The sequence below is a fragment of the Cyprinus carpio genome, chromosome A3, assembly GCF_018340385.1.
Source record: "Cyprinus carpio isolate SPL01 chromosome A3, ASM1834038v1, whole genome shotgun sequence".
Classification (NCBI taxonomy): Eukaryota; Metazoa; Chordata; class Actinopteri; order Cypriniformes; family Cyprinidae; genus Cyprinus; species Cyprinus carpio.
This window is the reverse complement of record NC_056574.1, coordinates 17,783,742-17,811,033: the sequence shown is the minus strand read 5'-3', so window position 1 is coordinate 17,811,033 and position 27,292 is coordinate 17,783,742. Positions and strand designations below refer to the sequence as shown.

The 27,292-nt window shown below is 37.6% G+C and overlaps 1 protein-coding gene across 2 annotated transcripts; it reads right to left on the bottom strand.

Moving 5' to 3' along the window:
* Positions 1 to 27,292, bottom strand: LOC109056739 (E3 ubiquitin-protein ligase RNF216-like). Of its 2 annotated transcripts, none has more exons than XM_042721290.1 (17): positions 27,147 to 27,292; positions 26,186 to 26,324; positions 25,945 to 26,084; positions 19,517 to 20,095; positions 19,344 to 19,420; positions 19,157 to 19,259; positions 18,864 to 19,025; positions 17,843 to 17,957; positions 17,612 to 17,748; positions 17,421 to 17,471; positions 17,043 to 17,180; positions 16,012 to 16,160; positions 15,693 to 15,771; positions 6,617 to 6,714; positions 2,564 to 2,786; positions 631 to 706; positions 1 to 547 (listed from the first exon to the last, which is right to left on the bottom strand). In XM_042721290.1, the coding sequence occupies exons 2-17, from the start codon at positions 26,250 to 26,252 to the stop codon at positions 258 to 260; spliced, it is 2,484 nt and encodes an 827-aa protein (XP_042577224.1). In that variant the 5' UTR covers positions 26,253 to 26,324; positions 27,147 to 27,292; the 3' UTR covers positions 1 to 257. The 2 variants fall into 2 exon arrangements, with proteins under 2 accessions (XP_042577224.1, XP_042577225.1); XM_042721291.1 differs by lacking the exon at positions 27,147 to 27,292 and adding an exon at positions 26,778 to 27,007.

The window sequence follows — 27,292 nt, the reverse complement described above, 5'->3', positions numbered from 1 at the left end:
TTTACATTTCCATCAAGGTCTTTGTTTTATTGAACTGAAAACTAACAGGCATTCCTATTATTCACTCTGTATGCTGTTCAAAAAATGCCTTTCAACAAAGAAGCAAATCCAACAGGCATCCTTAAAACTCTCCCGAAAATCAGTTTGGGTCCTGTTACAAAATACGTAGAAAAAAAACAGCAAGGGCTAACAGTTAAAACAGAGAAGCCTGTTTTTTTTTTAGTAGTTCAAATGTGGCGCTTTGTACCATGGTGTCCTCAAAGAGGTCTGAAGAAGCGATGTGGTGGTCCATAGTGCATAGGCATATTGAAGTCAAAGTTCAGGTTACGTGGGTTGTAATTTACTGGGGGGAGGTTGGCCAACGGGGGCACGTAGGGGGCTGGAATGGGCTGAAGGAAAACACGCTGTGGCCCGGGCAGCATGACCTGGGGGATGAGCAGTGGGGCACGTACGGCCTGAGGAGCTGCGTTAGGGGCCTGCAGTGTAACCCGAGGGCGCTTCGCTGGGATGGGCTCAGGGGGAGGTCCCACTCTCTTCCCTGTGGTTTCTGAGGGAAACATTACAAAATATCATTAGAAACCACACGGGTTTAGTTGGCCGACTAAATTTATCTAGCTGAAGAACACTGACCTGACTGACTGGTCTTCTTATTTAGCTCTGCTTCACCCTCTTTCTGAATCTCCTGAATGATTCGCTCATCATCTTGCTGTGGATTGAAAAAGACACAGAAAGTGAAAAGGGGAGAAAAAATACAAAATGAGAGTAAACGAAAAAGCCTTTCAAAAAGCTTTTGAAATCAGGCTCTGTGGTTACTGTTCAATCATGTGAAAAGACCAGCAGACCCTGCCAGAAACAAAATGGGACATCAGATGAACTTGGGAGGAGTCCACTTCATCGGTCAAACACAAAACAGCTCAAGTTCACCAGTCAGCCTGGGGTAACGGTGCCAGGTGATTAGGCACGGCTCTGAATGGAGGGGTAATTGCAGCCCCCAGGCTGCCAGCAGGACGGCACCCTGACTGCGCTCTTCACACAGAAACACCATTCAAATGCCGTAACCGGATAATTAGTGGAACTTCTGGATCAACTGGAAAATGATGCTCACTGCTTACAGATAGTTTCACCAAAAATGACAATTCCATCATCATCTACTCATCCTCAAGTTGTGCCAAACCCAAAATGCATTGTTCCCACAGAACAACAAAGGAAGAGAGCGAGCCACACATCAAGGACAAACACTAGCTCTTCAGTCTCATTCATGTTACCCTATGTTCAAACTTAGCATGTTCATGGTACATAAGAAGTTTGAACCAATGAAGTTTTCCTTGTCATCCTTCTTTTATAGTGTGGAGTAGGGCTGGGCAAAATTTTATTTTCAATTATGTGTTTGGCTTCCAACAAGTATGAAAACAAGATAATTGATAAAACAAAATCATTTGGCTGCATGCCATTTCACAATGATGCTTTTGTTTTGTCTTGTGTCCAGTCCACAAACCAAATTCAGTGTAGCCCTTTCCTTCACAGTGGTCTGCTTTCACCCTTCCCTGAAATCCCAAATATATTATATAATAACAGAATACACAAACAAATTATATAGATGTGGAGTGCTTCTAGGTGAACTCAATAATTTATAATACTTAAATTAGAAACATGAATTTTTAAAATCTAGGGTGCAAAAAAAGAGGAACATTCTGTTAGATAACTTTTAAAATTCATTTATAAATCATTTTGAGATAAACGAGGGTAACTAGATGATTTTCATAATTCTTAAAAATATAATATTTGTGTTATTTTTCTATCTACCAAGAAGGGATCTTTAACAGCCTTTTATAATTAATAAATGGAAAAATGATCAGCATGTTGTGAATAATGATTGAGCACTTTGTGCTTTAGTCATAGCAAACTGAGTGCTAAAGATGTAGCTCTCAGCAGTCTGTTATATAATATGAGGCTAATGCATGACGGCTGACTGTGGTAACTGCAGTAGAGACCTCTCAGCACTCCTAATCTATCAAAACACATGAGAAGCAGCATGCTCCACTCAAGTACCTCTCATATGTTATACTCTCAAAGAGTCCTGTATACAAAATCAACTCAAAGCCATTAAAACATATATCACCTGGTGTTTATCCTAAGACTGAATCACTCTTATAACAATCTATCAGTCCATCACACTAGGCCTGTCCACTTAACGTGTTAATGTATTAAAATGTATTATCTAAAAAATTATGCAATTAAAATATAAAATGTTTTTTTTAATGTTTTAATGTTGAATCAAAATTAAAAAGTAAATACATTTATGTTAAAAAATAAAAAATGCAAATCATATAATTTAATCAATTAACAGCTCCAAACACATTACAAACTGAGGGTCAAAAAGAAGTGATCAGCTGAGTACAAACACCCTCAAGGTTAGTGAACAAAAGACTTGAACGTGTTTTACACTAAACCTGTTGTAAGCCGAGTAGATGTATAGAGAGTAAAGGTGTTTGCTGCTTTTCAAGGATGATTGCATGCTAAGGTTGAGAATGAAAGGAAATCTGAAGTGTAGTGTGTCATTTACCGTGGGGTCCGTCCACAGCGAGCACTTCTTGCAGTGTCGGCAGGGGGCACCGGGTGAGCGAGCGTGCTGGCAGAAGTGGTTGTAGCCGTTAATAGGCTCCCTGCAGAGGTAGCACATGAAGGCGCCGCAGCGACACGACATCCGGTTGCAGCCCTCCGACTTCACTAGACCTGTGGCACACTTGTGGCACTTCCTGACACGGGCAGCAGTCATCTTTTCCTCACTGGCCATGAAACAAAAGACAGTTGGGTTCAGTGTACATGCAAACACTAACTGGAAAAAAACTGTGAGCTGCCTACCTAGACTGCATTTTAAGTAGCGGTCAACAGATATAGGCTGTTTGATGGCTGATATCTTGGAAAGCAGGGTCGTCGATCGTTGATATAATGTTGATATAAATTATTTCACACTATTTAAATATAAATTTGATTTAAAAGCAAATAATGCAAGGAAACAATTGCTGCAATTAAATATATTTCTTTGACATAATATTTACTAAAATAAACAGAAATAAATCATTGCAATATGAAATCTGTAAAATAAACAGATTCATGCAGATGGCAACTTCTTGTTTCTGTAATCCTACTCTGGCATTTTCAAAAATAAAGAAATGATTAAAAGCATGAATAATATGGGCCGTCATACACATACACGCGGTTTTATACAGGATACAACATGAACTTAAGAAGATCTAACAGCTGTATTTGCAGACGTTTGTGAGGTTTGTGGAATTGTGTGCGTGCGCGCGTTTTATGACATACATTACCTTGATATTGTCTGAATATAGACAATACAGTAAAAGCAGCATTATAGCCAGTGAACTAATGAAGATGGAGAATGAGCACTATCTGTGTCGTGTGATCGAGATCAGCCCACGGCACGGATTCGTTCCGCTTTCGGTTTGTTTATCCAATGTAGCTATTGTAAATCGGTCATGATGAGAACGCAAGGCCTTTCTTTGACTGAATGCGCATGACGTCACGGGATGCTTCTAAGCCCAAATTCTGCGGAAAATTTGTGGCAATTATGAAAATTGGTGATCTTTTGCGAAAACTGCGGAGTTTGCTTGATTTTGCGATAAATTCAGCGATCACAAAATCCTGGAGGGACTGACTACTGAGCATCAGCATTTGGTCACTGGGTTCTTTGTGCTGTGAAAATAAAAGTCTTGCTTATGCCGAAACTGAAAAAACTTGCAATTACAGGGCTCCAAACTACGAGATTTTTTCTGCCGGTGTGGCTAATTTTTGTGAGTGGTCGCACTGGCGTGACCACCACATTGCCCAACTCATAAGCGCTGCCATTTCTATTGCATTTGAGAAACATTAAACGGAAAACGAAACAAAAGCGAACCTAAACTGTGCTGTGCAGCTGAAACCTAGCACGGTTTATTTTCGCTTTCGTTTGCCGTTTGATGTCTTTCTAATGCAACAGACCGTTTCTTAGCTGGACCACGACACATCCAAACTTGTCCGAACTCAGAACAGTTTTACTCATAGCCAAAGCTGATTTCGCGACACTGTTACTGCACAGATGCAACAGTGCTGCGGGATCCAGTGAGAAGCGTTTGAATTCGGCCCACAATGACAAGGTTGCTGCGAGATCTAGTGAGAACCATTCATATTCTGCACAGAAATCTCTGTTATAAACAGCGCTGACATACGTCAGGAAACCCGAAGCGGTAACGCTAACTGTAACCATGGTGTTGTGGTAGAAATAGTCGAATGTATTACATAATTCATTTCAGGGTTTGTACAGCCTTTTTGAGAGAGATATTCAACCACTTTCCAGTGACTTTCAAGCATTTCACACAACTATTTCCAGCAAAATGATCCAGCTTGAATGTTATTTTTAATGGGGTGAACAAAATACAATTTGTGGTAAAAAAAAATACATCAAATCACAATTATAATCAGTAGACATCAGCAGAGGAGCACTTACTGGCTTATTAGTCATTCATTTAAGATTTTTCTCTATATTTTGAAATTATAAAATCACTTTTATAAAATATCAAAAAATCAGATTTTGTCAGCATTTACCACTTTTTTTGTGCATGAAGAAAGTCACAAACTTTTCTTCAATTTGCTACTAAATCACACATAATCAGTGAATTTGGTCAGTTCCATATGCTAGAAGAATAATGGTACATTTAATAAGAGTGGAATATATTAATTTTCTGTATATAAAAAGTAGATTTTGCACCTGTTACTGTTGTTAATAAAAGTACATTTTGTATGCATCTTAACTCAAGCTTAGTGCTTTACTGTCAAAACTGTATAAACAATAAACAAGAAATGAACATAAAATCTTATTAGTAACTGCACTTATTAATGCAAAACTATAGTAATTTTATGATACCCCCCACACCACCCCCAGCGCTACCAAATCTGCTCCTGGTGCCACAATCGTTAGAACTTAGTGGTGCTGGTGCCAGTCTGGAGCCCTGAATTAAAAAGAAAAATCTTCAAGCTCAGCTTAAAAAGCAGAAAAAAAATATAATCAAATAAAATTAGATGAACATTTTAATAATAATTTTAAAAAACCTGTTCATGGTTAATGTTAGCTCAGTTCCATTGAATAATATAAACAGAGCTTTTGATTTAAATAATGTATTAGTAAATGTTGAAACAAACATAAACCAAGATTAATAAATGATTTAGAATAATTTTTCATTGTAAGTTCATGTTCAAGTATTGCAAAGTGTTTCTTAGAACTGTGATAAATAGACTTGGATTTCATTTCAAATAAAACGTTATATGTAAAATGGACTACTTTAAAAAGCATAAAATACATATAATATAATACATTTCGAGTATCACATCATTAGCTTAGCAACATGCTAACATCAAACTCTATTTGAATTCATCGTGTGCTTCACACGAGGAGTGCTATTTGTATCGATGCCTTTCCAAATGCGTTTAATGGGTTTAATTTCATTTAGGATGCTGCTAGGCCCACGGACCGTTGGCTAAAGTTCTGATGCATATGGGACACAAAAGTGGAAACACTTCAGGAGTGCCAAAGTCTTCATCGGATTGGTTGAATTCTACAGGATTTCTGGGAGACGTGTGTGTCGCATTCTTTAACGTTCTGTCTGGAAACAAACATACCGTGGCGCTAAACCCCTTCACGAAAGAAGAAAGCTGTAATTTTTACAACTGTGACGACGAGCGCTTATCAGGATCAACTAAACACTGGAGTTTCAAAAGTATGTGAAATATTTAAAGATCGTGGCATAGAATTTTTAAAATACGTCCAAGAGTTTTACACACCAGTCCGTTATTGTGGCGACATTTCCTGAAACGTGACGCTGAATGAAAAGGTGTGAGTGCTATTTGTATCAAAACGAATGAAAATGAAACGAATGAAAATGTTGGTCAAACAGCCTCATGGGCGGGCCTTGGACAATGAAATCTGCCATGGATTCCAGACCTTCTGATTACGCAAGACTAGGATGCTGCCGTTCACTAGCTACTGGAAAAAAGCCAATATTTTCATTTTAGCATCAGTTATTTTGGGCTATTTCACATATAGAAAGCATACTGGTATTGAGACATATTATCTTGCCTTTGTGACACCACATTTAATTCCTCTCTCAGTCAGGGTCCCTTTCCTGTCTCTATAAATGTAGGCAACAGAAAAGGTTCGTGGTAAACAGGATACACAGTCTTTGATTCATGAGTATGACAGGAAGGAAGCCAGGCGATCACATCCTGTCCAGTCCAGAGACTGAGCAGCAGTGATAGGCCGCTTTCACACTGCGTCAGTTTACACAGACACTCTCGCTTCAGTACACTTCCTCATGAATCCCTGCTGTGCACAGGCGCAGCTCTGGATGACTTGTATTTGCAAACATTACACTCAAGGGAATCCATCAAATACAGCGAGTGTTTTAGCGTGCCATGAGAAAGGCCTGGGGAAGCAGCTGACTCAGCATCAGGGATACTAATGATCTCCCAGGTGGTTCGCTACACTATTGAGTACCCTCAATAGTGCACGGATGAATTATTAACAGGTTTGCTCTATGCTAAGAGTTTTCAGTCGGACACTTACAAGGCCACGCGCAGCCGGATCTCGTCCCTCTCCAGCACCTGCTCGCAGGTCTTTCCCGCGTGCTCCTTCCACACCACATGGCACTTCCTGCAACTCTCCTGAGGAAGGGGACACGAACAAGCATCTGTGTTATTGATCACAATTGAAATGCACAGTGAAAAGAGAAACACCTGGACCACATTTCATTCATCCAGTGGGGAAAAAAGGTTAAGTTTCTGTTGTTCAGTCATGTCTATTTGTGCATACGGAAGCAGCTGATGTTCCCGGCATTGTTTCAGAGGTGCATATTGCTTCCTACCCCGCATAATGCACTAGTATCGTTGCTATGACCCCTCTGGAATTATTTACAATGTCCATACATTATATCAGCTATATAACTGCACATACATCAACCAAAAAATATAAATATGCAAATGCAGCATTGATAGCATTATCATATTAGAGTGATTCCAGCGTGATTCTCTCTGTGTTGTATGATGCGATATTGCATGTGCTTAGTGTGGTCCAGCTGGTTTGCAGCATTGCTATGTGGTTGCCAAGGTGTTTTTAGTGTGTTGCTATGAGCAGGGGTGTCCAAACTTCAGCCTGTGGCCCACTGATGAATTTCAAACGGCCCACAGCTCGTCTATTATTACATGTGAATTCTTAATTCTTAAACGCACCAAAATCAGAACAGTGCTACTTGTATGAAGAGTGCTGCATGGAGCGTTATTAACTCATCACAAAAGACAGCGCAGCGCGAACACATAACAAATGAGTTCACTCACTGACTGGTCACTAAACAGTGCTGCGAGATCCAGTGAGAAGCGTTCCAGTTTGGCGCACAGGTCTCCAACACACACCACAAATGCCTTTCTAGATAAATGAATGAATAATAAAATAGTACAGTACAGTACTATAGTGATCAGGAATAAAACGTAATAGTAATATAAATAACATAATAATATAAATCTCCACATTTATAATAATACATTTTCACTGTATAAATTTGGTGTTTATACATGAAAATATACAGCTGCTTTTAAATTCAGGATGATGCAAGGCTGTGTGATTTTTTGGCCATTTTACTGTCCAAGAGGTGAAAACAGTAAGTCTGAACAGTAAGTCTGCATCCTCAACAAAACAGCATGATTTGAGTAATTAATCAAGAGTCTAGAATAAACACTGTTACATGCCTGTAAGTCTAATGCTTAAGGTTAGAGATTTATTCACATTCCTAAATGCAAGTATGAGCAATAGCTTGCCTTTGCAAACAACTAACTAATAAAGCAATGATCATGGCCAAAAATACAACTGTCTACAGCAAAAGGCTATAGAATTGTAAATAAAATGATAAATTATAATGATAAAGTCATCTAAACTGGTTTCTTTTATAAGATAGCAGAACGCAGCTAGCACAGACTGAGGGTGAACAGCTCCCTGCCCTCCACTCTGGATGTGATTCGTCATCTGTCTGGTTGCTTAGGAACAACATTTTTCATCTGTTCCATTTTAGCCATGCCTGCCCACAATGCTTTGCCTTTCAGCTGACTGGAAAGGACATCTGAGTGCAACATGCAGCTAAACCTCTACATTCAGCCTGTGAAGACCATGTAAACGCCTACGCATTTCACAACCACACAACTGGCTATTAAATTAGGATGTACTTGACACTTCTACATTTGCTACGGTTCTTCATCACATTTGACAGTACGTTAAAGACTGTAGCCAAGTAGAATAATTCCAAAACAGCCAAGCTGCATGAATTTTTAAGATAAATATTGTCAGATTCATGAAAAATATAAGTCTTTAATGCAGCTGCTATAGAAGATTTAGCCCCTTCCTGATGATGGAGAAGAGGCACATGTGGCCACTATCCACTGAGAGCTCTCGAATCCCGTAACCCATTGTTGCTTGGTAACAGCCCCCATGGTAAATACCATTAGCATAAATAATTAAAGATAAAGCTGAATATTAATGACAGTGACAGATGATAAATGATAGCTTAGTGTGCAACTTTCTAGGATAATGACAACTCATCTTAAATGGGAAACGTACCTAAATTACGAATAACACTAGCAAAGTGGCTTCCTCAGAAACATATTTATGAAATCCAGCCTCAGGCTGCATGTTGTAGAAAACATAAGTCATCATTCATCAGTATCGTTGTGAAAAAGCTGTACCAGAAAACTATAGTGGAAATGGTGAATGATGCAAAGATCAGGCCAGACATTAGCCAAGAGGCATGAAGCAGGCCATGGAGACATGAGGTGTGACCTAGAGTACTGTAGTAATGTACTGCCCCCTAGTGGAGCACAACAGCATAGCAGGGGAGGGCCAACACCTTTAAACTGACAAGACACTTAAAAAATAGTTCATTGATATCATTCTCAAGTTTGAAATAGAACATTGACAGACTTGCGGTGTTTCTAGACTGCAACAAGAAAAAAGTTCATATTCATGGTCATAAACATTTCATAAAATTTAATTTTCTTAAAATACATTAAAGCCATAATGAAATTCAAGTTTTCATTTTGTCAAGACTAAAAATAAAATGTATTTAATAATAAATTAAGTCACATTTATTTAATAATCAAAACTCAAACACAATCGGTGTTTCATATAAACATTTAAATTGCACTTATGGCAGGTTTTTATATCAACTTTTTAATGATATAATTATTTTTCTACTCCAATTTGTTACTGAAATATAACATTTAAACGTGCCTGTAATAAAAACTTTTTTCATGACAGATTAATTGAAAAATACATTAAATAATTTAGAATATAAAGTAAAAATATAATGATTGTAATATAATAGTGCCTACATTTAAAATGCTCCTCTCTAGTTATTTTTTCTAGCTAACTGTGAGCTAAGGACATAAGCATCTCAAAAAAAAAACAAAAAAGTTTCAAAGTGATTCTGAAAGTTTAAAACAAAAATTGAAGAGGCTAAATGATCTCCTAAATGATTTTTTCTTGAGTTTTTGTCACTAAATGTCGTGTTTGCATTTACACACACAAAAGGAGTTAACAGGAAGTGACTGGCGATTCTCTCACAGTCAGGAGTGTGAATACACACTGGTGCCTCTGTTTATATACACGACTAAAAATACAGCGGTGACAACACACTGACATCATCACTTTAAACACTGCTTCCTGGTACAAAGTATACCTTGCAAGGCCAGGCTGACACTTCCTGATCAGCAGGGTGCACACTCTCGAAACGGGGCGGGGTAAGTCTCAGATCCACACAGGTCGCTCCTGTTACGCAACAGTTCTTATCTGTTTTGGCAAACACTACAGATTCCTTCAAAGCAAGAGTATGATTTTTGGAACTTATGAGCAACCAAAGCCCCATTAACATTGCTCTTTCATGATTTCTAAGCTGTCATCTGACTCTTTTAGCAAAACTGAAGAAAAATAAAAAGTTTTCTTGCAGAGAAAGTCATCAGACCGGCTGGAGTGCCACCAACCAATGTGTATCTGATATATGTACATGATACATTTCATTTGTAGAAGAAATGTGACTTTGCAAACTTCATTTATCACTAAAATACTGTTCCACATGAGCCACAGGAACCTTCTAACCACACAGGATGCATGTAACATTCATCTGCACCCGCGTAAGGGTCTGTTTTACATAACAAAGATAGAAACTGGTTGACATCTAGCATAGCGATCATAGTACCACAACAAACTGGAAAAACAGCTTATGCTACAAGAGGAAAACGGCTTTAACGGCAAACCTTTATCTCAACAAAACAAGCCCGAGGTGACAGCTGTGGTCATGCTACATGTTCTTCTAACATAAATCTGATTCACCAAAACGAACAACCCCCTATTTCCTGTTAATCGCTGTGTACATACCTCTCACTTAAGCTGAAACCTTATAACCTGAAACCACAGCGCTAGGTAGTCACGCTAGTTTTATCTTGACTGAACATATTTTTGTGCAAATTCAGTCCATTTATCTGGTGTATCACAGCCACATCCCCTCAGATGGAAAAGCCACCAGCATTCATTGTTTCTTACTTTTTTTGCAGTGGCTGAGAATTGTATCCAATCATAAATATGCCAGCTATGCATATGAATGTATGAAGAAATCAGAGACATCCAAAATAGACCATAGGCCTGTTCTAAAGAGTGAGCGTTGCAACAAAACTAAAATGCTCCCATTATAATCAAGAAGGTGTAAACATGGTGAAAATAAGATTTATTCTCCAGTCTAGACAGTTTCATTGATCACATGAGCACATCTTTAAACAAATCTCTTATTTGCGCTCATCTGCGAGACAAAAAAAGCTATTTTAAAGACTGTTGGTAACCTAACACTTTTGGCGACTACTGACTTTCTAGGATAAAATAAAAAAAGACTTTTGCATTTTGGGGTGAGCTATCCCTTTAAATGGCTTGACTCAACTTGGTGCAGGACAATCTGTTAGTTTGCATTAAAATCTGTTACTCAGAATTGTCACATGAACCTGTGCACTCAGTGATTATAATGAAACGGGAGCAAAAAAATAGGCATTTTTATTTAAAATTCTAATAATTGCAATGGTAATAAAGGAAACAAATAATATTATGATTTCTATCATAATCATGCAGCTACCATGACACATTCCACTGCATATGTGGCTAGTTCTCTAAAGTACAAAGTGTGAACTGTTGCAACATCTGTTGAGGCACTCTGTGAGTAAGCTCACTGCTTCTCTCCTGAACAGGCGTGCAGCAGCTGCAGCAGGCCTTATAAGGCAGAAGAGGAGATTTGCTGAGCATCTGATTGGGGGGCTGCTTGTTGAGGAGAAACACAGGCCTGAATGAGCCTCAGAGAGAGAGAGCGACACACCCACAGACATCCCTAAGCAACAACTACATATCATAAATCTAGAACACAGAAGCGTTTTTGATGAAATGCTCAAGAATTTAGGGTTTGGCTCATGATAAGTGCTGTGACGCAGGGCTAAACAAACACAGCTTCCTATAAACTCAATTATGGTTAAGCATGTCTGAACCAGACGGTTTAATGGAATGCAATCCAAAGTGTAATATATATTATATACTCTACTGTACAAATGTTTGTGGTCAGTTTTTTGAAAGAAAGAATCAAATACCAGCAAGGATGCGTTGAATCAAAATGACATTTATAATGTTGTAATGTTTAAAATGCATCACGGTTACCACAAAAATATTAAGCAGCACAATTGTTTTCAACACTGATAATAATAAGAAATGTTTCTTGAGCAGAAAATTAGCATATTAGTATGATTTCTGAAGGATCGTGTGACACTGAAGACTGAGTAATGATGCTGAAAATTGTTGAGATAAAGACCGTTTTCCTCTTGTCGCATAAGCTGTTTTTCCTGTTTGTTGTGGTACTTTGATAGCTATGCTAGATGTCAGCTGTGCTTCATTTATGGCACACTACTGACAAATTAACCCATAAATATTTGCCAAATTTCACTAACGTGAGTGCACCTTAACAATGACAGACTCTCAATAATACAAGTGACATGAAACCGTCTACTAAGAACGACTTTTACTTAAGTGGAAAACAGAAGTTTCTTTTTCTACAGAACTGTAATATGTATAATATTATTACGTAAATATAATATTACGTAAAATCAACAATTTTTTTAGACCACAAATGTAGTACATTGGTCATATGTAAAACTTTGTAATTGTATGCACATTTTACCTAGAGGTCAAAGACATTTAGCACTTATTAAGTGAAGTACGTCTTATTACTGTTTTTGTGACAGGTGTTTTATCTACATACAGAGGTGATGGTTCATAGGCCAACCCTTTGAAACAAACATCTTTTCAGTTGCCGGCCCAGATGTTTAACCACTGAGCCTCAGCTTTTTCCTATAATAGACCATTTATCAGGTGGCTGTCATTTTATACAGATTATCTACCCAAGAAATTTGTTCCCTAGAAGCACGGCTTTGGAAAAGTCCTCATAATGCTGGCCAAGTCAAGCACTGCTGTGCACGAGAGCCCAGTTCTCCATTTCGATAGGAATGCCATGCTGAGAGCCAGAAAGAGGAAATGAAAGTGGGTCACATTATGAAATCATACCACACAACTGTTCTCAATTTCCCCTCGTCCAGTCCTGTAAATCCACCAGGAGGAAGACGGATAGGAGGAGAAAATGGAGGTCCTGTCTGATGGCACACTTAAGCTATCGGCTGTGCCAAGAGGAAGGCCAAAGATGTGGCCGTTTGAGCAGTTTCCCTGCCCCCCTCTCCCGCCCTGCTGTGAGCTGCTGCTGAAGTGTGAGGCGGGTTCAGCAGTGTAATCAGCAGCAGATGTGTGGCAGAATAAAACTGCACTGGCATCACAGAACAAGAGCGCCATCCAGTGGACAACTGGTATATGTCCATAAACACAAAAGTACTTTTTTCCTGACAACAGGATATTAAAGTCCTTTAAAGGAAAATGCCAACCATCATCTTCCCTTTCACATCAATAAGACTTGCCCAGACTATAATCAACAAAGTTATTTAGAGAATAATTGCTGATAGACCACTGAATGATTAAAAATTAATGAATTAATGTACCATTACATCTCTGGTATGCACTCATTTGCAATAATTCAATGGTCCGAGTACCATTATTCCACTTACATTGCATTCACATACAAAAAATTACAAACACAAATACAAAGTCTGACCTTACACTACAGCAGTGGCTCTAAACCAGGGAGCCGGAGAGCAGCTTAATTGAAATGCTAAACACACACACACACACACACACACACACACACACACAAAAGCAACTGTTTTCTAAGAAAATACAGAATATTGTGGAATCACAAAACTAAACGTGTTTATATAAATTTAATATAATCAACACTCTCAGTTTCTGTTAATAAAATAGTCGGGAAAAAAGCAGCATTGTCATAATTAGGAACACACACCCTCCACTTTCATGATGTTTGAAAGGCACTCACAATCACAGCTGTCCCGCATGTGTTTATTACTTTAAAAGTGATGGAGGGACAAACAGAGATAGAGAGAGAAATGGAGATTGACAGATGAATGGAAAGATAGCACTGACAAACTGCAGGCAGCTCTGACATTCCTGTCAGGCCTGTTGAGAAAGTATCTGTGAGTTCAGAGTCCTTGACATGTTCCGCCTGCCAGCTGAAATCCACTAACACAGAGACGGACTGACAGCTCTCTGTGTCCTGGCACGGCCTGATACATTCCTCACAGCCCAACACTGATAAGACTCAAGACAAAATATCAAATGTACTTGAATCCAGTGTTGGAGAAGCTAGTGTGAAAATTGTCAAGCTACAAACTACTCTTGAAAATCCTACAAACTACTAACAAAAAGTAGGTGACAACATTAAACCTGCCTAAGGGGACATATATAAATATAAATCTATCCTGTTATAATTTATAATTAAATTAAGCTTTTGTTTATTACTGTGATGTTAAGCTAGATTTTTAGTCTTCAGTGTCACATGATCCTTAAGAAATCATTCTAATATGCTGATTTGTTGCTCAAAAAACATTTCTTCTTATAATCAATGCTGAAGACTGCTAAATATTTTTGTGGAAACCGTGATAAATTTTTTTTTTTTTCAGCATTCTTTGATTAAACAATTCAAAAGTAGGTGTGTGTGTTTGTTTGTGTGCACGATAAATATGGGCATATTGTTTGTTTGTATAGTTCTCTAATCAGCGGTAAATTCCATCAGGTGCGTTATTTCACATAGAGCAGCTGTTACTACACGGAGCCGTTGTTGACTAACAAGCAGCGCAAATCCACGCTGATAATAAACGTAGATTTGCGCAGCTTGTCAGTTAACAACAAACATTTTCCACTGGTTGGAGTTGAGGTTTTATTGGATGGAATTGACATAGAATTGAATTGGTGTTTATGGTTTACTGATATTATGAGGATCAGCATTTACTTTTTTAGTTTTTGTTTTGTAACTTTATAAATGTTTTGTACTGAGTCTTTACTGCTACTTTTGATAAATTTAATGCATTAAAGTATTATTTCCTTGCTAGTTTTAAAGCATCACTTCAAAGCATCACCCAAATTATAAAGTTTCACCTCACATTACAGCAGTGGTTCTAAACCAGGGAGCTGGGGACCAGTAACTTAATTAAGATGCTACAAACATACACTAGTGTACACTTTAACAATTTACAGTACATGACTTTATCATGCCTTAAGATTTTAGTAAGTTTAATGACTTTTCCAGAACGCTAAAAAAATCCTCATATTCCCAGGTTTTCCATGACAAAGGAAACCCTGGAACAACCCTGACCAATTCCCAGGGTTTAACTAGGTTGACACTTTTTTATGTTCCATGAAACTTACAACTAGAAAAACTAGAACACACCCTAATTTTAAAACAAAGTCAAACCCTAATAAACAGCAGTGACAAAACAGCAACATTTAGCATATTTATTTACTATTATGAAGAAGCACGACCAGTGAATCATTTTTCAGTTGTTGGTTATTACTTGGAAAGTTTACCATTTTAAAAACAGCTACTATTATCACACTACTGAAAAATGTAGTATCTCCTTTCAGCAGCCACTTCAGTCTGTTTTCTGAAACCTTGCTTCTCAAAGGCACAACAGGTTTTTATTTGTGATTCATATCCCCAAGGTATAAGCCACATTTTCCACAGTTATCATTCCCAAAACATCACGAGATGGTGGAATACCGGAATGCTGATTCATCTAGTTCTGCTAAACTTCCCTGACCCTGGTTAATCTTTGTTTAGGGTTCGGGGTGCTGAATATTTATAGCAGACATGATGAATGGCTGTCTCTGTTGTTGCCCTGACCTGACTAACTCCAGCTGAGTAAACCCTGCCAATGATAAAATACCATCCGTTTCACATACACTAGCATGGTTCATTATGGGGCCTCAGACTGCAAACCACAGACACTGCTGAGCTTTTCCACAGGCCTATGGCGCCACCAAGTGACCACTGTGGGGCTCAGAAATAGAAGTGGATAGAGGAAGAGAAAACTGATCCAGATCATGATAGTACTTTCATAAAGACATCACTGCGACGACTGAATAACACATACACACGGTGTATCCAGGCACACGGACTAACCTTTCTGCAGCGCGGGTTTGGGCAACTGAACAGAGAAATGTCTTTATCCAACAGTGCTGGGAAGTTACAGAATGGACACCTTGAAAAGAAAGTGAGGAAAACAGTGTTGATATCTCAGAACATAGATAACATAGACATATATAAGGATTACTTATGTGGATAACTTTTTTGTCCTTTTCGGAGCCTGATAGCTCTAGTTACGGTTCACTTTCCATGTCAAGAAATTAACAGTCTGGACATTCTTCAAAACATCTCCTTTTGTGTTTCACAGAAAGAACAAAAAACAGCATATAGCTGTCTATCAACACGTTTAACTCACCTGACCAGTTCATCAGCACAGGTGGCGGCTACGGCTTCCTCTGCCTGTCGCTCGTAATATTTGTACAGAATGTTTTCAGGTAAAACTTTCTCCAGCTCGCTCGTAGGGAAGGAACAGGTGCAGCTCCCATCCATACAACTCAACTCCGACTGTAAACAAACACAAAGAACCATTTTTAATTAAGCCAAAATACACTTTAACTGTAAAATTCAGTGAGTGCTTGTGTTGAGTACCTACACTACCATGGAAAGGTTTGGGGTCAGTAGGATGCTTTTTTTTAAATGATGCATTTAGTTTATCAAAAGTGATTCTATTTTAAATAAATGTAGTTCTTTTCTATTCATCAAGGAATCCTGAAAAAGTATATCATGGTTTCCACAAAATATTAAGTAGCTCTACTGTTTTAAACAATAATGAGAAATGTTTCTTGGGCAGCATATGAGCACATCAGAATGGTTTGTGAAGGATCATGTGACACTGAAGACTGGAGTAATGACGCAGAAAATTCAGCTTTGCATCACAGGAATACATTACATTTAATGAGAAAACAGTTATTTTAAAATGTAAAACTTTTTACTGTATTTTTGATCAAATAAATGCAATCTTGGGAAGCATTTCTTTTAAAAAAAACACTTACCGACCACACACTTTTGAATGGTAGTGAATGTCTAAACACTATGCATTTCACTCCATTAGACATAAAATAATAAACACCTGCAAACAAATGATGCCAGAGCTTCAGTAATCAATGTGAATTTAAACAGTATACCTTTTGTTTATGATTATTAGAATGAAAATGAAACTAAGATGGGAGATAAACTGGGAAGCACCTAAAAAAGCACAGGGCGGATTATGAAACCAAATTACAGGGGAATTTTACAAATATGAGAACAAAACATGAATGCTGTGCATAATGCCTGAAAAATTTGTGACATCATAATGGCCGTGACCGCACATACAGTTTCCAGTAATGCAATTTAAAAGACATAAAGGTAACCTTAGAGACCGAACAGTCTAAACGGATGACTTACCCGTCCTGAGCCAAAAACTGCCTCCTGGGCGTATTTCACCAGACACTCCTTGCAGAACAAATGGCCATCTGTACACTGGGTCATCTCCTCGAAGGCAAACTCCCCACAACAGCAGCCACACTCAATCAACTGGCCGTCCTGAGAGAACAGGTCAAAAGTGTCACATGCGCTCAACACAAGTTTAGTATTATAATCTACAACACATTACAAGGCTGAACGAAGCCCCTCTAATCTGCTTATAGAGCTGGAACTGTCTATTTTATACAATAATTTACAGCTGTGGAAAGGGACAAAATAACTCTCACACTCTAAATCACGTTTTTTTTTTTGTACATTAACTTGACATTAAAAGAACATAAACTGGCTCTTCACACCGACCTTTTGATACTGCTCTTCATTCACTTGCAAAGCCAATAGGAAATCTTCATGCTGAAAGTAGAGGAAAACACCCTCGTAATTATTTCAGCAATTAACAGCCTGTCAGCTCAGTTATCCACAACCCTATTTCTTTGAGTTATTGCAGGCGGAACCATCAGAAATAAATTGAAGAAGTGAGCCGTGCCAAGTACCTCAGCCATTTCCTTGGCTTTCTGCTCATAAAACTGCAGCTCTTTCATGAGCGACGGCTCCAGTGTAGTCTCGTTACCACGGCTCCATCTGCGATTCTTCTCCAAAAAGTACATCTTTCTTTCCAGTTTAAAAGAACCTGAGATGAACGAGATGCAGTGAGCATTTCACTGTTTACCTGGTTTTATTCTGCGCTTGAATGGCATGCAAAAAGCAAAGACATATGTAGTCACCCTGCTCAAACTTGAAGTCTATGAAGGCGCGCTCATTTGGCTCTCTCCTTCTCTTCTTCTTCCCTGAGGGGTCAGTAGAGTTCTCTTGCCACTTCTTAAGGGCTTCGAATAAGGCCTTCGAGAGTTACCAGACAGATTAATGCCACACAAATGACTTGTGGTCAAACAATATGAGACGCCAGTTTCTGGAGAGTGACATTTACAGCTGCTCTGTGAAATTTCTCAGGTGAAAGAAAATATGAATGATACTAAATTAATGACAACTAAATACATATCCAAAGCTATTCTGCCAACTAGCAAACTAACCAACCCTAAAACAACTGCTTTTCAAACAGCCTTTTTATTATGGATTTACACATGGAAGTATAATGTTATACAAATCTCACTGAGAATGAGTGAGCACCTCGTCACTCAGTTTTGCAATGTTGGCAAGATACGAATCTCCGCCCACACAGAGATCACTGTCACACCCAGAGGCTTGCTATGGGTTAGCACTGCGCACTTGTGTGTCCAGTTCACCAAACTTAAACCTGACGCAAAATTCACATTGGGTCATTTCTCTGCCATTTAAAGTTTATCAGGCAAAACTGTTCATTGTGTGGGTGTCGCTCACAAAATTTTGCCGAGCAACAATAAATGTGACTGCAACTTTACACTAAATAGTTCAAAAATAGACCTGTATATATACACAGGTTTGTTTGGAAATAACATTTGCCGCCAGTTGATTGTGAGCGTTTCTGTTATTTACAAAATGTAATAAATTACTTAAATATTTAAAGGTATTAGAGTATTAATCTTATACTGCAGGTGACAGCCAAAGGATTTAGTTCATCACAGTCATTTGTAACATTTAAATGTAGCACACAAAAAAAGTATGACAATTATTCATCATAATCTTCAAGGCCATAATCGTAGTTACAATTAAATGTCAGCTAAAATTTGTATAACAATTGTGACAACCAATATTTAAACTATTTACAATTTTCCATAAAATACATACTAAAAACAGAATATTTTTCACCTTTCGGGTGATTGCATAGTGTCCTTTGAGGCAATTCAGGGCCCACTTGATGTCCTGACAGCTCAACATTCTGAAGTCACCCATCAGCATGTCTGCAGCTTGTATGACAACCTCTGGGCCAACAGTCTTTAGTTTGAAATAATCAAAATAATTTTCACTTTCCTGCATGACAGAGAAAAAGTACGTACATTAAACCATATAAATTCAGTTTTTATGTTTAATACATTCATAGTAACAACACCAAATATATATATATAACTAAACAATGGATCTGATGAAAATATTGTGCAAACCTGCGTCTCAGAATCATTTGTCTCAAGGAGAACACTGCTTTGTGTCACAACTGAGTTTGCTTTCTTCGGATAATCAGGGTTTTCCAACAATATATTGCATATTCTGTGATAAAGAACCCAAACAATGTCTCAGACGTGAACAAAATACATCTGAGCAAGAAATGAGCAGAAAACGATTTGTGCTTACACATTTAAATCTTTCAGGTCACCTCTCTCTATCAGTTCTGCTACATATGTGTCTTGCACATCGGGGAAAAGGTCCATCTGTAAATGTCAAAACAAATCAAAATATACCCCACCTTAAAAGTGCAATATAAACAGTGGGATACTATTAAATGAGGTGCTAATCAGAAGACTCACCACCCCCTTCACCAGCATATCAAGGGACGTCCGGCCGGGGTTCTGCTGTATTACGGGTTCTCTGGGTGCTGACGGTCCAGGCCTCTCATTGTCAGCCGGTGCAGGGAAACGTGCAGGAGAGAGAGGGGCCGCCGGCTGCTCATCGCGCCTGACCTCTACTAGCACAGTCTCCACTGGTGTCCGAGGCCGTTTTGTGGTCCTTTCAGTTCTCGGCCAGACAACCACTTCAATTTTGTTGCCCAAGTCTGACTGACCTGATTCAGTGGTGGGTAGAGCTGTAAAAACAGAATTGGCCTGTGCACTAGCTGAAGGGTCCTTAGGAAGGGGCAGTGAGTCCTTAACAGGCATTGGAGGTCTGTGCAAGGCATTTTCTCTAGATGTCGAGGGTACAGCATTCTGGTCCGTGGTTAAGACACCTATGGCTTGGTTTCCTAATGCAGGATGTGCGTTGACTACAGAAGGATGATGAGCGTGTGCGCTGGTAGGATGGCTGTTGGATCCAGATGCCTGGCTTGGGAAGGTGCTCACACCCCACTTGGCAGCAGGTCGGATCAGCTCACGATGAGGTGAGGGCTGTGGCTGCCAGATGGAAAGAGAGTGTATGAATAATGTTTAAAGAGGAACTGCTCATCACGTTTTAGTGCAGTAATTACACATCAATTTTCTGGAAATCAGAACTTTAACCCTAAAAGGGGCGACGTATCCTGTGGGATACAAACATTTGAGAAGCTGTGGGGAGAACCAGTGAAAGTGTAGGTCTCATTTCATGGTTTCATTTTGAAAGGGTGTTTGTTCTGAATATTTAGATGAGGTGACTTGTTTCTCCATTCTTTGTTTAGCTCACGGGCAGCATTTAAACCTGAATGGCCACCTGTAGTGGGAAATCTACTCAACCTCTGATAAAAGTGGGTCTATTTCACATATTTACACACGTTGGAGGGGACTTGCCTGTTTAAAAAGCTGTTTTTCAGCATTAGCTTATTAGGTGTACATTGAAATTTTATAAATTTAATGCTTATATTTTTTTGTAATCTGTCTCTAAATGTTTGTATCTCAGGGGATACGTCGCTCTTTTAGGGGTATAAATCAAGATATAAAACATACATACATACTGTGTGACTTTGTGGCTTGTGTTTTAGAAAATCAAATCTTTTTGTAATCTTAACAATACACATATCATTGGAAAGGTCTGACAGTCAAGGTTCCCAATGTTTGGTAATAGATGTGATATTTTGACAGAAAATGATTGATTTGTGAGAGAAAACTGTATAAAAAAATTCAATAGAGTTTGGGTGTAACCCAGTGGTTGTTTTTGGTATAGCGCCCAAACAAAATCTCACAGGAACCACAATTTTTGTGATATCAACTTAAAATTTGGAACATAAATTGATTAGACATATGGCTTCGATTTTATAGCAATTTTAGAGTGCAAAATATTTTATGAAATGTTTATTTTATATAAAATATAAAACAATTAGTATACTACATTATCTTTACTGTTAACTTAAACCTTTATAACTTTTTTATACTTTCTTTTTTTGAAATGCCTTCACCTCAGCAATAATTTGCTATGTGTCTTCTTTTAAAAGAGACCAACGTTAGGTCTGTATTCCAAAGTGTTCAGGAATTACAACCATGCTGTAACAAGCAATGATAAACAAGTGTTCTGTTTCCATTGAATTTATACCCCCAAAGGAGCAATGTATTCTGGGGGATGCAAACATTAAAATCAAATATAAGAGTCAAAATCATGATATTGTATTATTTGAGTCCCAATAAGATGGAAAATAGCATTAAATAAATTTTCTTATGTCTCTTTATGGGTTTGCCCTTTTTAGGGTTAAGCACTGAGCAGAAAAATAATTTCTCTCAACTCTTTCTCTGTAGTTGTCACTTTTCTTGAGAAAAAAATATTTTTTATGGCCAAAACAAAAACAGTGCTGCTAAAGTATTTAGAAATTAAAGAAAAACTTAAAAATGATAATTAACCATTAGACAGTAGACATCAGAGCATATTATTTTCACATTGGTATAGTATCCATGTTCAAATGGTTATATGAGCAATTTCCTACCAATGTTATTTTAGTATCATTGAGTTTTTAAATCAAGAACAGTTGATAACAGTTTTCATTAAAGGGGTCATATGATGCTGCTAAAAAGAACACTATTTTGTGTATTTGGTGTAATGAAATGTGTTTATGCGGTTTAAGGTATATAAAAAAAAAAAAAAAAAAACGTTATTTTCCACATACTGTACATTTTTGTTTCTCCTCTATGCCCCGCCTTCTGAAACGCATCGATGTTTACAAGGCTCGTCACTCTGAAAAGCGAGGTGTGCTGTGATTGGCCAGCTATCTCACGCGTTGTGATTGGCCGAATGCCTCAAGCGTGTGACAGAAATGTTACGCCTCTTAACATATTGTGATGCCTTGTCTGGCCGAAGCGAGGAGTTATAAACATAAAACCCATTATAAACGTGATATAAACTATTTCTAGTCGTGTCTTCTTTTGGAAGGCAAAAACAAAGTAGTGAGCAGAGGCAGGCGGGTTGAGAATGGTCCGGCAGGCGGATTCTACGAAGGAGCGTACTTTGGTCTTGCAGCAACCACATGTGACGACCCCGGGCTGGACTCCGCTTCGTCCACAGTGAAAGCCGATTCAGCGATCCACAGTGCAAAGTTGATGTATTTCCTCAGCGACCTGCACGGATCAGCCACACATGACGAAGCGGATATCGTCCTCTTTCGGAAGGTTAAACAAAGTAGTTTCACTTTCACAGTGAAACACTGGAACACACAGTGTCTATACGACATGGCAGCGGTGGTAACAACAAGAATAAATGGTACACCTTCTTTCTTTGCATGAACATCTGGGCGGTGTTAAGCAAATCTTCACACATATTGACGTAGAGATGTGGGGGCGTGTTAGAACGAGCCGTTTTAGGGGGGCGTGGTTGACTCTTAACTTTTATAAAGAATATCTCTTTGGATTTGAGACTTTAGTCTTTGCAACTTCACAGACCTTCTTTGTTCACCAAAAGCTTGTTACACTCCAAAGATAAAGGAAAATTTGAAATCACTTCATATGACCCCTTTAAAGTGACTTACAGGGGTATGTTCTTTTTACCTTTGTAATGGCATCATTTTCATCTGTCAAATTAAGCTTTTAAAATTTCTATTTAAAACAATATAATAAGAAGTAGAATAAAACAAATAAGTTACCAATCATATGAAATTAGTATTAATAAAAAAATGTGTTTGTACTACATAGATGGCACAGAAGAACACAAAAGTGGCTTGTAGGTACATTTTCAGACATTTAATGAGGCTCAGAGTGAGTGATTCATTCATGTGGGGATTCATGTTTTAAATATAAAATTTTGAATAAAGAAATATTAATTGATTTAAATAACTGAAATCATAGCTAAAAATGTGGCGGGGATGATTTTTGGTGTGCCGGCAGAACAACAGCAACAATGCACTACATGTTTCTTTTCCCCTCATTTTTTCCAGTTGACGGAAATCCGTCGTAGACTCGCTGCAATTAACGGAAATCCATCGTAGCAATGGAGAACTTTAATCCCTGTGAAAAGTAACTGAAATTAAAGTATTAATTTACATGCTTAAAGATTAGTTTACCAAAAATGAAAGAAACGTGTAGCGGAATGCCAGAGTGGAAAGATCAAAGAACTGCAAATGTGTCCCCAACTTGGATCCTTCACAGAAATGAGAGGTAATATGCATGATCTAAAATAACATGTAGAAAAATATAATATGCACTGCTGTTGTTGTTTTTTTCTCATTATTATTTAGTGATATCCTCAGATGCTGGATATTTTCACTGCCAAGCAGGCATCATATTGTTTGTTACCAAAGCAACTGCTTGCATGTCCACGTTGAACACACTAAAAAGTACTTTTGTAAAAAGTAAAAAAAAAATAAATAAATAAATAAATAAACCAAGAAAGATTATCTTTCTAAATATTAAGATTATCAACTAAATATGAACTGTATTTAAGGCTATTCCATTTGTTGACAGTTACTTTTAAGAAAGTTTCATTCAAATAATTTGAATTTAAATCAATGTTTCTAGTTTCCATTTATACATTTAGCAGCGACTTTACAAATGAGGAAAAAATCTTTATAATTTTTTTGAATTATTTAGTGATTAGGTAAATAACCATGTAACAATCTGGATAACATACAGTCATCCAGACATATTGCAAAATAGAAAAACCCTTCAGGACAATGGGGTAGACTTTGCTTCAGGGTGATAGCTTATGTTGTGATAAATAATATATTTTTTTTTACATCAGTATTTTTTGAAAAAAGGAGACTAACCACCATTTAAAACAAATGTAACGTGCTGAAGTATCAAATCAAAGAACAAGCAATTATTTCAAATTATTTTATTATTTACATTTAGCAGACACTTTTGGGTCATTCTGTGTCAAATCAACCAAAATTTAGAAACTTCCCTGGTTCAAATATTTGATTTTGTTAATATTTTTCCGTAGGAGGACAAGCATAAATAGTGGTGAAAGCCAAATTTTTAAATGTCATAGATGTACATTTACTGAGTAATACACTATTTTGAGATTTGGAGCCAATTTACAGGGGTATAAAAATGACTTTAAAAAGCTAGCAGCATTGTTTTATTTTTACACAGAGATTGGTAGCTGTATTAGTCAAATCTGTTGACTTTAGCAATCTTTGTTTCATTATATGCAAACAGCGACAGTTAAAATATGGCAAAAAACATTTCTAGTTCTTCTTGCCTCAAGTTTGCTTGCCTGTAACCAAAGTAGTATTAAATATATCTTAATATCCTTTTAGATTCTGGTTCTTAAAAAAAACTTTCCTTTTGGTATCTTCATTTTAAAGGCCCTCGGATGATTTAATCCCAGATATGGAGATCTTAATGCAGCTCCATGAGTAAACTGGACAATTGTACACATTTTCAGTGGTCAAAAACCAAAAGTGGGTCATTTTGCATACAGCTGATTTTTTTTTTAAAGAGGAATATCTGAAGAACAAATAATAACTAGAACTGTATCTTGTTATTTTCTATCAACACAGTTGCATAGCGCGTACCTGTCTGAGTGCCATAAATAATCTTTTTCCAGTAACACTTTACTATAAGGTTCATTAGTTAACATTAGTTAACTATTTCAGTTAACATGAACTAAGAATGAACAATACTTTTACAGCTTTTATTGATATTAGTTAATGTTAATTTCAACATTTACTAATGCATTATTAAAATCAAAAGTTGTCTTTGTTAACATTAGTTAATGCACTGTGAACTAACATGAACTATCAGTGAACAAGTGTATTTTGATTAACTACATTATCAAATACTGAATAAATACTGCAATAAATGTATTGTTCATTGTTTGTTCATGTTGGTTAATACATTAACTAACATTAACTAATGGAACATTATTGTAAAGTGTTACCCTTTTTCCAAAGTATTCAAGATATTTTAATATCCTTCGAGATTCTCATTCTTAATAAACTTTCCTTTTGAAATGTAAGATATCTTTAACACTTCTTGAATTACAGACTTGTAAAAAGAAAAAAGGATTTTCTTTTTTTTTGGCACTCATAAGTGTGTTGTATTCAATTGTTTTGATAAGAGGGAAACAAGATACTATTTATATTTTCAGTATTATTTGTTCTTCAGACATTCCTCTTTAAACAACTATCAGCTGTTCAAAAAGTGACCTACATTTGGCTTTTGACCATTGAAAATGTGAACTATTTACCAATTTACTCATGAAGCTGCTTTGAGATCTTTATATCTCTGGGATTTAACCATTAAGGGCCTTTAAAATGAAGATACCAAAAGGAAAATTTGTTAAGGACCAGAATCTAAAAGGATATTAAGATATCTTTAATACTTCTTGGGTTACAGGCAAGCAAACTTGAGACAAAAAGAAAAAAAGAAAAAAACACTAGGTTTTTTTTGTTGTTGTTGTTTTTTTAACTGTCATTGTTAGCATATTTGCCATATACAAAATTTATAAAGGTTAACTACAGAGAAAAAAAAAATTTTTTGTGAGTGTGTGTGTTTAAGTCCATCTTCAGCTGCTTATTTAAAGATGTGATGTCTGACAAAATTAAAATCAAATTCAAACAAAATTCAAACCAAACAGGAATAACAACTGTGCAAAGTACCAAATCAAATGCAGAAGCAATCTTTGCACGTGTTTTTCGATGAATTCACAGTTTCGAAAAACTATCATGCAATATCATTACACTGTTAACTATATACAGTTATAAAACCATATCGCCAGGTCCCTGTTGACTCTTATCACTAAGCTACATTATCAAATTCATGAATTCCGCAGATATGCATTGCTAAGTGTGTGGGGAGATATGAATACTACACAGGGACTCTGTGAATTGGAACGCATCTCCAGTTACCTCTAAGATGCGCACATCCTCCTCCTCTTCATCATCCTTGACCACGACAGGGACATTTGGTACGAATCTGACAGGTTCGTCATCAGAATCCGACGATGAGGATATGGTTATGTAGGACGTCTTCGTCCTAACTCTTTTAGCTAACAAAATAACACGACAAAAGGGTTGCGACATCCAGAATACCACTATTACTTATAATAAAGATGAAAGTAACGGCAAAATAAAGGCTTGGTGACAGTACCTCGACTGCGATGGGTGTTGAAACTAGCCAGGTGGATGACATCATCATCACTGGACCCGTCAGCCATGATAAGACACACAGACTCCCTGAGTCGTCCACCTTCTCTCTCTCACAAACACCCATGCACACACACAGGAACCTGAAATGAGACAAGCGTAGCCACACATTAATGACCCCACACAGTGAACTCATCATGCTTATGATATAAATACAGTCATAGTTTCTTCATGATGCACTTAGATTGAATGCATCTGTGTGTGTGCTTGTAAGCTTTCATTTCCCACGAAATGATGCAGTTTCCAAACATGACTGACATTTTTAAAGCAGGCAAGTAAGACAGACTCATAACAACAATATATTCATGACCATCATTCAGCTTGAGTTCATGTACAACACAAAAAAATCGAAAGTAAAAGAGTCAGAAGAGTTGATGACCTTTATGAATTAGTGCATTTGTATTTAAAAATGAGTGCTGTCAATAAGTATCTCTGTGTGCATTGACTTAAGTGCGTTTTTTGTTTTGTTTAGCTACTTTGATTCAAATCAAACGCGCCTATGACACCCAAACATGCTGTGTAAGTAGTCTGCTCACTAGGTTTTGAAACACAGCCTGTTAATTCCAGTAGACTGGCAGAACAGACGAGCTGATCTCACGTAGCATGCTTCGAAACCCTGTTGATGTTATGATCATTCGTTTTCCTTGCTCTTTTTAAACATGTGGACATTGCCAGAGAAGTAAAATATACAGTAGGATAGAAGAAACAAACAAATCTGTACTCGCTAAAGTCCCTAGCCAGGCTCAGCTAGCTGTTTGGCGTTAACCCCCCGCGCCAGCTGACATCACTTAAACAAGGCAGATTTTCATTATCAGCCAGGTATCTCATCCCAAACTAATGGAGAGGACAAACGATCTCTAATGAGGCTACAACACACGAAGACTGCTTAATAAATTTGCACGTACCTCTCAGTCACAATATCCAGCACATCGAAAGCGTATGATCGCCGGATATCGAAACAAACGGCCAAAACAAGCCAGCATGTGACGTCAGACGCACATGCGTCTTGCTGTAGGCGGAACCGCGGAGGGTCATGGGGCTTGTAGTTCTT

Excerpts from the sequence above, each read along its gene's own strand:
- LOC109056739 (XM_042721290.1), bottom strand. The coding sequence starts at position 26,252 with ATGGCTGACGGGTCCAGTGATGATGATGTCATCCACCTGGCTAGTTTC. Across the intron at positions 17,181-17,420 it reads ATGAAGAGCAGTATCAAAAG|GACGGCCAGTTGATTGAGTG; the intron begins GTCGGTGTGAAG and ends CTGTTCTCTCAG. Across the intron at positions 707-2,563 it reads CGCTGTGGACGGACCCCACG|CAAGATGATGAGCGAATCAT; the intron begins GTAAATGACACA and ends TTCAATCCACAG.